This window comes from Arachis hypogaea, chromosome 8 (genome assembly GCF_003086295.3).
Source record: "Arachis hypogaea cultivar Tifrunner chromosome 8, arahy.Tifrunner.gnm2.J5K5, whole genome shotgun sequence".
Classification (NCBI taxonomy): Eukaryota; Viridiplantae; Streptophyta; class Magnoliopsida; order Fabales; family Fabaceae; genus Arachis; species Arachis hypogaea.
This window is the reverse complement of record NC_092043.1, coordinates 26,139,064-26,149,499: the sequence shown is the minus strand read 5'-3', so window position 1 is coordinate 26,149,499 and position 10,436 is coordinate 26,139,064. Positions and strand designations below refer to the sequence as shown.

Genomic DNA, 10,436 nt, shown 5'->3' with positions numbered 1-10,436 from the left:
GTGATTTCAATTTTCTTTAGGTTGATTTTGTGTTTTGTATCTTGTACCTGTGAGGTACCCCTTTCTTAGTAGGGTTAGCACTAAGAGTGAAGTATTAGCATAGCCAAGTCAAATTAGGTTAGAACTTGAGAGTGAAAGGATTGGGTCAATCTTGTGGAATTGGTGTATGTAATACTTTAACTATAGTGAAAATTTCACCACTGTTGTGGTGGAGACTGGATATAGGTTGCATTGCACAAGGCAACTGAACCAGGATACATGATGGTGTCAGCTTCTCTCTTTCCATCTCTGTTCTGTTTTCTGATAGACAAAATAAAATGGTCTCATAAATTCTCCGCTGCTGAGTTCAAACAGATTCAGACAGAAAGTGTGTTTTAAAAGAGTTATTTAATTATAGTAAAAGGTCATATATTCAACCCCCTTCTCTAAGCCTTCTACAACCTTAAAACATCATGGATGCTTGTCACATATGCACATCCTTATTATGTTCCGAGGGAGGATGGCCAATTTCAAAAGTTGGTGTTCTTCTAATTGACAATGATACAGAGAATTGTTTCTTCTTGTTTGGTGTCGTCACTAGAGAAAAGAGTGTCACGCATTAGCAATTTCATTTTTTAGGATGGCAAAATCGACACAATATTTTAGTTTTTATCTTGTGTAATTACAACTAAAAAGGTACTTTTATTTTTTCGTGTTGTATCGTCAATCTTAACTAAAGACTTATAATGTCGAAACGCTCTAATACCTGGATTAAAATTTCAGAATATCCAATGCAATATCCTTACATTCTTCACCTCTTTGGTCCCGTTATATAGGGGTCGTATTTTTATTTGGACAACTGAGTCCGACATCTACTGAACATTACAGTGCACCACATTGGCAGAGTTTGGTAAGATTCGTCTCAATCATTGAAATTTTTTTCAATGGAATTTTTCTTAGCTTACCAACTCTCACGATAAATAATAGTGTAGTTGAACCTAAATTGAACTTTGCAATTATAAATTTCATCTTTAGAGATGTGTCAGATTCAAACAATGACTTTATAGCCTCCACAACTATATTTAGTCCAACTTGAAATGATCTTGTGAAATCGTTCCCATGGTGCACGTGTGCCTCCTATTATATATATCTTTTTTATCTCCCAACAACCTTTTTCTAAATCAAGCTAATTCGAATAAAGCAATCATACCCACGACCATACGTCTTGCATTTTGCATAGAACGTCTATGTCTCGGACTCATACACAATGTAATCTACTCCTCTAGAGATATTATAACTCCTAATTGTCGTGACCACTAACTGTCTAGAACTGTATTCCATCCCAATCATGAATTCACTGTCCTAAAAAGCAACATCTACAGAAAAAACAAATGGTCACTCATCAATCCATCCAAACTATAAACTAAGAAAATACATTACTCACTCGTGTTCACATATTTAGGGAATTCCGGTGCATGTATGACGTTAATATCCAAACTATGCATAAAAGGTGGAACATCGATGGGTTGACTGACTGTACGTGAAACTACTACATTTTACACCACTGCCTCACCTACCTCGTGACCATCTTCGTTGTCGTCACTGATTTCGTAGTTGATGGTTTCAGTGGCTAAGAGAAGGGGGGTTGAATCTTAGCCCCTTTTTCGCTTGATTACACTTTCTGGTCTTTGAGGAGACTTTTCTGTTTTTGTCTCGTCCCTAGCCACGAGACTTTTATTTTTGTCTCGTCACTTGGCACGAGATATTTTTGGTTTTAGCTCCTGTGCAGTAGAAATAGAAATGGAGTAGTAGAGAGAGAAAATTACACCCAGATATATCCTGGTTTAGCTGCTAAGTGCAATGCAGCCTACATCCAGTCTCTATCACAACAATGATGGAATTTCACTATAATCATCCAGATTACAAAATGTAAAGTGCTAACCCAACTTACAAGGAAATTCCCACAGAATCATGAAACACAACATAGATGAACAAAGGAACTTTAAGGACATCTATGTCTTTTTCTTTTAATTTTGCACTCTCTGCCTTTTTTCGCTCTATGCCTTTTTCATACAAACCTCACTGTTTGTCTTTTTCCATGAGACTCAAGACATGACAAAATTAAACAGAAAATACAAAACAGAATATATTGAAGGAGAAGAAAATCTGTAAGGTTAGGTAGCTATGAGACTTCTGTGCTCACTCTCACTACTTACTTCTAACTCCTTGAATCAAACCGTGACTGTTCACCCTTTTTATAGAAGAGGAGAAGCCTTCACAGTTGAAACAAAAACCAAGCTTAACTTCTTTTACTTCACACAAAACTGGTTCGGCCAAAGAGAGAGAGGAGGTAACCCATGCAAAACTCAACATGCAAATACCTCTAGTTCTTCCTTGGTCATCACTCTTCATCAATCCGAGCTCTCCATTCTTGGCTTGCTCTCCAAGATAGATTTCTGGCCCTTGATGCTTCATGATGATGATGACTTCATCTGCTCCAATCTCTGCCTCTTCCATCACTTCGCCACTCTAGCTACTTCCTGTGGTGGTTGAGCAGAATCAGAGACAAGTCATGCCTCCAAGGATCTCTTCCTTGCTGGCCGAATCTTCTTCTTTCTTTTTGGGTATGAAGAGCTCGAGATTACCTCACCAAATCTTACCATTTTTTGTGAAAATATCAGCCACATCATACTTTTATTTTGTTATGTTTTCTTGCCATCATCATGATGGTCTTGAGACGTGCTTTTCTTTCCTTTTGGTAGCTTAAAGTAGCTTCCATGGCTTCCTGGATATTGACCGAAGGAAAGAAAGAAATGAGAGAGAAGAAAGAAGATATTCAATGGATATGATTAATAATTAATGTAGCAAAGTGAAAGAATAAAAGTATACTCAAGTTTCCTACTTTCTTTTACTGAGTGGCGTGTAGGGTCATTAAAGCAATCAAATCAATTTCTCTCTCTCACTTATGTTTCCAATGCTTAGCAAATTAAAATTTGAAATCCATCCCAAAGTGAGAAATGGAATCTGTTGGAGGCATGCAGCAATTTTGCTTCCTTTTTCAAATGGTTTTCAGACCAAGCATTGGATCTTTAGCAATAATTTTAAATTGGGCTTGTAGCAATGATAGAGTAAACTGGCCCAAGTGACATATCAACCAATTCAGCCATATGGATAAAAGGATATATTAATGTTGAATGTCAACTTTAGTTTGGGCTTGCATCAACTTTCCTTTTTATTTTCGGCCCAGTAAAAAACACCTACATAGCAAAATTATTAATCAACACATGTTATATGAAAATCATAATTAATAATTTTGCAATCAATCATTTCAATAATGTTTGTTCATCATCAAAATAAATCTGAGTTTTTCAAACTCATCAGTAGTTAGCTTCGAAATCCTCTTCACTCTTACTATTCATTCTTTCGTACATTTCAACTCTATAATTTTTCATATCTAAGTCATGTTGAATCTTCTCCGCAACTATATGTTCAAACTTAACATGCAACTCAATCTTTGACTCTTGCACATGAGTTTGCTTATGAATATGAAACATATGCTACATACTTGTTTCGTCAATAATGAGCATAGTATCAAATTGTATTAGTCCGCCAAATATGATAACGGGAGTCTTGTACTTGCTCACTCTCTTTAAGATATCACTTTCTATACTTTGACATAAATTATACTTTAGTTATGCAAATGTCACGATGCATGGAATAATAATAATAAAAAAACAGATTCTCACATGTAAAGTATACACACCCTCACATATATTTCGTATAATTTCACCATTGTAATATATTGGTGTATTTACACTACTCTCTATTAAACTATTAATACACTAAAATAGCTCCCTCGTAAGGAAATAAAATGATAACAAATTTCATATTTATAAATAGAATTTTCAAATAACATAAAAAGTATTCAATACGCAGATTATGTGTTGCATTAACATCCAACTCCACGTGACATGGGGCCAACATGCAACCTACATGTTACAACACGCCTCTTATTTGCTAAAACACGTGTCCTCCATGCCGGTGGCAGGCCTCTTTGCAGTGTCTACTCATGTGCAATTACACATTATTAGTTAATTTTAAACAAAAATACACCATCTTTTCCATTTTTAGACAAAAGAGCCAAATTAATGTTTCTCGAAAATAATGCGCATAAACATTTTGGTTCAAATTTTATTTAAATATAATAAAAAATTAAAATAATAAAATGACTAGATTCTATGTAATGATGTAATAGGAGATAAAATTCCTTTTTATCTGCCGCATATTTTGTTTTTATTGATTGTGTAGATTTCAGACTTATCTGTAAGCTTTTATATATAGAGGCATCCATTCTTGTAATAGATCAACTCAGTTTTCAATAAAAATTTCATGGTGAAATATTCATCATGAATACTTGTCAAAATTCTCTCCCTCTCTAAAAACTTGATTCTTTAATATGTCTATCTTTTCTTTTTAGTTTTATGTATGCTTTAGACTTGCCTCTTATCTGAAGATCATGCCTATCAGAAATAAAATTGATCAGATCCATGAGATTTTCTAGTGTTGAAAAGAAAAAAGAGTATCAGATCTCCAGATTGTTTTGTTCCATTGACGACCTTTGTATTAAGATTATTATAGGTATGTCGGAAAATAGTTACAAAACTTCCTTTGAATCTTACTCGCCTTTTTTGAATAAATTTTATTTAAATATAATAAAAAATTAAAATAATAAAATGACTAAATTATTTTATAATAATTAATTAATGATTTAACATAGAAAAAGAATAATTTTTAATCTGCAGTATATATAGAAATATTAATATTTTTTTAAGTAGTAGTCTTATTAATTCATTTAAGAAAATCGTAAATTAAAAAAAAAAACAAAGATTTAAAAAACATATATAAAAAACCTTCACTTGTGTTATCTTTTCTTTTTTTGAGCCAAAATAACTGTTCCGGAAAAAGCTGACAGAGTGAGAGTGTGTCAATTGCTATTTCAAGTGTTTTGCTGTCACACTCTTCACTCTTCATTCTTCACACAACATTTCAGAGTTTCTCTTGCACATTTCACAAACAGAATTCAGAATTGAGATTTGAGAACTGATAACTGAGAACCTTAAACAGTGAGTCTGTGAGTAATAGTGAGTAATGCTTCTACTGTCTGCATTTCAATTTTCAAGTTCTCTCCTTTCTCTAACTCTTCTTCTATTAAATCTTTATTTGTGTATTCCGGGTAAAAAGGCGTAATCTTAATTTCTAAACGGTTTGTTTGGGTACTTTTTTTCATGGGATAGGTAAAGGGGTCAAGTTTCTATTCGGAATATTCAAATACTTTATGTGTGGTGAACTTGGGATTTTGAGAGTGTATAGCATGCATGTCCAGCCAAATATTCTCTGTTATCCCGAGTTGTTGCAAAAATGTGATTTTTCTTTTAGTTTGTTGAGATTAAAAATGTTGCCTTTTAGAAATGGTGACAATTTGTTTTGTTCTCTTTGCAGTCATACTTATTTTTGTGACAGCTGAAATCTTTGGGTGATTGGAAGGATATATCAGTGGATTGAAGATGGAACCATCAAATGTAGTTTCGGTGTTGCTTGAATTATTGGTTGACCCAGTTCTTGCTGCAAATGCTTCTAGCCAAGATAGTCCTCCACTATCTCAACAGCAATCAATAGCAAAACAGGTATTCTTTTTTTCATCTCTATAATCTATGCACAATAATCATAGCAATCCAAAGATTAACCTATGTGACTTGTTTTGACCATCGTTGAAGTGTGTGACATAGAACAAGGTATAATAGTCTTCTTTTGAAACAGGGTTTCTCAATAATACTTTTCCAGTTTAGTCAATTACAATTAGGAAATGCAAGCATCAAAGGTTCACAAGTATGCTTTTTATTGAAATGTATGCAGAAATGATTGTCTTCCTAGTTATTTATTAATGACTCTGGTTGTTGGCATTAGGTGCATTCTGTTGTGCTGCTGTATAACTATTACTACAGAAAGCAGCACCCGGAGCTAGATTTTCTACCATTTGATGAATTTTGCAAGTTGGCCGTGTCTCTGAGGCCAAGTCTGTTAGCACATATGAAATGGACACGTAAGTCTGATGAAACTGAGCTTGTCGATGCGGTGAATCAGCTATCATTAACAGAAGAAAAGATCATGGAGGCTTGTAATATAAGTAGATCTCTTGATCCATCGAAAAGTGTTCCTAATGTAGAGGGATGGCCTATTTCAAAAGTTGCTGTTCTTTTAGTTGACTGTAAGATGGAAAATTGCTTCTTGTTGTCTAGTTCCATCACTAAGGGGGTGTGGTCACTGATTGAAAAAGATGTGGATGCCTCCAGCTTAAGCTCTATTGTTTCAAGCGAAAGTGGAAATAGGTGCTACAAAAAGCGAAAAGTCATTGATGAACTTCAAAATACAAAGTTTATGCAAATTGGGTACTCTGCTGTAAAGGAAGCTGCAGGTAATTATCCTTGTACAAAAATGATTGCCATGTCTATTGTGAGCCGCCGTTGCACTTAGTTGTAAATTAGCATACTATTTTTCCATATCCAATCTATATAACGTAGTGAAGTTCTCGATGCAGCTGGTTACAACATTTTGCGGCATGTTTTTGTTTATGCTTTCCATCTATTCTGAGGCTGTTATTGAATCATATATTGTTCTCTCTTTTACTTTTTTTGTAATGGAAAGTTGAATATGATTTTTGTATGCAATACAGGTGTCAATGAGACTGATATTACAGTTTTGGGAAGCTACACTGTTTATTCTGAGAGCAAAGAGAAAGAAGCTTCACGCTTTTTTATAATGAAGTGCTCCCAGTTGATCAATCAAGAGGCTAACCGAGTTCATATCCGAGATTTAATTCAAAGGTTTGCTTCACTTGCCCTTTTTTGGCTGTTGGCTAATGAATTAGTCCTAAGGGTGAATGACATCACTTTCACCAGCTTTTCCATTGATAGTGTACTGGTGTCTGCAACAGGCTGACCTGAATCTTCTCATTGTACTTGAAGTGGTACTTGTGTTCAGGATTTATAATGCTTGAATATTTGTTGCAGACTTCGTTTTGATAAAGAATTCTGACTTGAGACAAACTTTGTTTATTTTTCTGCATAATGATTTGTCTTCTCTTGGGTATAGGTTGCAGGGTCCTCTGGTCAAAATGAGTTCTAGCAGTTGGAGTATCACTCCAGTTGTTGAGTTCTTCCATTTGCTTCCTTATTCTGAAGTAATATCAGAATGGTTTTCTAGGTTGGTGAAGTTCTCCTTTCCCATTTTGTAGCTCATGATTTAGGTTGATTTTACAATATTTTCAACTTTTTACATCCTCTTTCTGTATTTGATGCCAGTTCATGCTTTATCGAGTTTACCTCTTGAACTTGTGTGAATATGTCAGGCAGTAAAAGTTCTTCACGCTTATGACATTTACAACCAATATAGTTGGATGATTAGAATATCGCAGAAATAGATTCTGTGCACATCATCAGAAGTCCCAGAGCCTTGATGTTCCTCTGATCATCAATCATTGCCATTTATGTTTCCTTTTGACATATTTTTTGGTGCAATATATTTGTGTTTGTAGAGAAACCGACTCCAACAGTTTGCAAGAACCAACCCTAGGAGAGAAAAATGCAAATGCAGACGGTGCCGAGGGGACAGAATCACATATAAGCAAGGGCATGAATGTTGGCCTTGCTAGCAAGCCAAGCAGTGATAATATAGAATCACTGCAGCAAAAAGAGAACAACAAAAGATGTACCATTGCAGAGTGTGGTTCTGTCAAGGAGGCCCAGGATATGGATTTGAACAACTCTTCTGTTGTTCCATCTCAAAATAAGGAATGCCAGCTTAATGTCAATACTTTACATGTTAGTGAAGATCAGAATATGGAAAATAAGTCCACGCAACACGACTCCAATGGATTTACACACCCTATTAAGGTTTCAAATGTTACTTTCTCACTAACTCTTTTTTTAATTATCATTTTGACTCAGTTGGTGTACTACCTTGGAACTAAGAATTGAGCTAGCAGGGATTAAATTCAATTCTTTTATGTAGTTTAGTTTTGTTACCCCTTGTCTGTTTAGTAATGACAGAATGTGCAGATATTGGCATCCACAATGAATGATTATTAGTTCACCAGTCTGTGTTCACTTTTTAAGTTTTGTTTTAAGATAATATTTTTCTATTGAAAGTTTGTAATGTGCCTTGGTGTTTGAGGTTAGTAAGTTAACCAATTTTACACCTATATTCTCCAAATTACAAAGAAGTATTTTTGTTCCCCTACTTAGTAGTTTTCCTCCATAAGAAGATTTTTCAAAGATGTATTTCAATATTTGTTATTTCTCTCATCCATCTGCATGGTAATGGTGTCTGGCAGGTTGTGAAGGTTGATCCAACAATGAGTCCTATTACTGAGGGCGGGACTAACAATCAACCTGCTTGTAATAAGATTTGGGGCTCTAAAGATTCTGAAAAAGGCATCCATGAAGAATCTGCTCCAGTTGCAAATAATTCTCATTCAAATATTGAGAAGCTCCAAAATCTTTTATTAGATTCAAAAGGGGAGACACTGTCACAAACATCTCTCGCTGTTCTTAATCGAGAGAAGAATGAGCTGGTAAAAACCTTTTTACTGCTTTCCTTAGTGACATTAATGTTTAATTCACTCTAAGTAGCTGGCTATGGACACCTACACATGGTTATTTATCATTAACCTGATAAAATAGTGAAAGAAACTTTTTTGCTTGTTACTGCCATTTATTGGCTTACTTGAGATCAACTTTCATATAATTCGAATGGTGAAAAGCCCTGCATTTGCACTCATCTTATACTTGGTTTTTGTTTGCAGACTCTTCAGCGTCGAATGATAGAAGAGGATATTGCTCTATGTGATGAAAAAATTAAGAGAATTTTAGCTGGTATGTTCCTATAATGTTGCTTGTCCCTTTTTTTTTTGTGTCTGCTTCTCTCAGTATTTATTTTAAAGGAAAAACATTCTTTCAGTTACTACCCTTTTATAATTAATTTTCTCAAATATCAAGCAAATTCTCAAAAAAGATGCCTGTTATTTCCTTATTGGCATTTTCCCTATTTCATGACCACATCAAATTTTGTTTGCATTAGAGGCATGGTATTTGAGAGCATAATTGACTTAAGCAAACTGATATTTTCACCTATCATTTAAACTTTGTCAATGTGTGGGTTGAAAAGATGTTAATTGGTTTTGCTTGCTTGACAGATGTGGAAGATAGTTTGGAAACAAAGATAGATGCCATTATAGAGGGTTGTAATTATTCATGGGAAGGAAATCATGGAGGGATAAGAAAAAATCTCGAGGATCCATGCTTTGCTCCATCCAATGAGACGAAAAGTTGGAGAGAGTCTGTACTCATTGCACAAAGTCCTTGCCAGGCAAGACAATTACCAACCTAATACTAAAATATGCATGTTGTCATTGGTGTTTGTGGTGCATTCACATGCTTAAGTTATGAGTTTGAGTAAAACAAGAGGAACCGGTTTAACGAATCTATGATGCCTTGTTAAATCTGTTTCTGCAGAGGGTCCCATGATCCATGAATGTTGCTTTGTCTGTGGGAGACTGTTAGATAATACTGATAATAATGCTTATGTTCATGACCTGTTAGTTAGCAGTCAATGGCAACTGTTCCTTTGATCTCCATACAAGTACTCAGATCTCTGTTTAATCTTGCAGGAACTAGACAGTATATGTAATGAAAATATTTGGACCATACCGATGTATCGAGTATCTCCATCAGACAGTAAGTTGTCCAATTTAGGTTTAGAAGCCAAGATTCTTGTGATACACAGTTCTGTTGCTTGTATACCTATGTTGAAGAATTATCATGTATTTGACATGCACTATATATATACATTGCTTAATGAAGGTGGATTCCGAGCTTTGGTGACCTTTAAAGGACCCGACTTTGAGTGTTCATTGGGGGGTGACACTTGTTCCAATCCTCGCGAAGCAAGAGAGTCGGTTGCTGCAAGGGTGTTGGCTAACTTAAGAAGCAAGCAAAAATGGGCTACTGATTTTGACTCCAAGGCATAGAATCAACAAACTTTCTAGATTTTTCTCTACCTTTAATTTCTGTTTAGTGTAAGGAAAACAAAAGTTTTTATTTTACTGATTTGACAATCGATGTGTGTTATATTAAGTATAGCAGCTGAGTTTGTTGCTTAGTCCCCAGTTCTTCTGTTATCTCGGTTTACTTTTATCTTTAGTTATGATCATTAATGTTTTGGTGAACAGAAATGTTTTCTTTTTGAAAGTGAATTTCCAATAACTGTTGCATGGATGGATAATATTGTTTTTGTGAAACGGCCATGAACATATATGAGGTTTTCTTCGTTGTTTTTGCCTGTTCTTGAAAAACTTAGAATTTAAAATTAGTTGTAAAGATATATATAGGTTTTTGTGATAT

The 10,436-nt window shown here is 34.8% G+C and overlaps 1 protein-coding gene across 5 annotated transcripts; it reads left to right on the top strand.

The window, feature by feature from the left end:
* Nucleotides 1-4,470: 4,470 nt before the first annotated feature.
* LOC112706608 (uncharacterized) lies at nucleotides 4,471-10,310 on the top strand. Of its 5 annotated transcripts, none has more exons than XM_025757999.3 (11): nucleotides 4,471-4,617; nucleotides 5,479-5,663; nucleotides 5,944-6,451; nucleotides 6,710-6,860; nucleotides 7,129-7,239; nucleotides 7,571-7,928; nucleotides 8,369-8,608; nucleotides 8,840-8,909; nucleotides 9,230-9,402; nucleotides 9,704-9,770; nucleotides 9,897-10,310. In XM_025757999.3, the coding sequence occupies exons 2-11, from the start codon at nucleotides 5,544-5,546 to the stop codon at nucleotides 10,061-10,063; spliced, it is 1,965 nt and encodes a 654-aa protein (XP_025613784.1). In that variant the 5' UTR covers nucleotides 4,471-4,617; nucleotides 5,479-5,543; the 3' UTR covers nucleotides 10,064-10,310. The 5 variants fall into 5 exon arrangements, with proteins under 5 accessions (XP_025613784.1, XP_025613782.1, XP_025613781.1 ...); XM_025757997.3 differs by lacking the exon at nucleotides 4,471-4,617 and adding an exon at nucleotides 4,918-5,110; XM_025757996.3 differs by lacking the exon at nucleotides 4,471-4,617 and adding an exon at nucleotides 4,918-5,120.
* Nucleotides 10,311-10,436: the final 126 nt, after the last annotated feature.

Bases quoted from the DNA above. Each gene is read 5' to 3' on its own strand.
- LOC112706608 (XM_025757999.3), top strand. From the start codon at position 5,544: ATGGAACCATCAAATGTAGTTTCGGTGTTGCTTGAATTATTGGTTGAC. The intron at 5,664-5,943 runs GTATTCTTTTTT...TGTTGGCATTAG, and splicing joins AGCAATCAATAGCAAAACAG to GTGCATTCTGTTGTGCTGCT. The intron at 6,452-6,709 runs GTAATTATCCTT...TATGCAATACAG, and splicing joins TGCTGTAAAGGAAGCTGCAG to GTGTCAATGAGACTGATATT.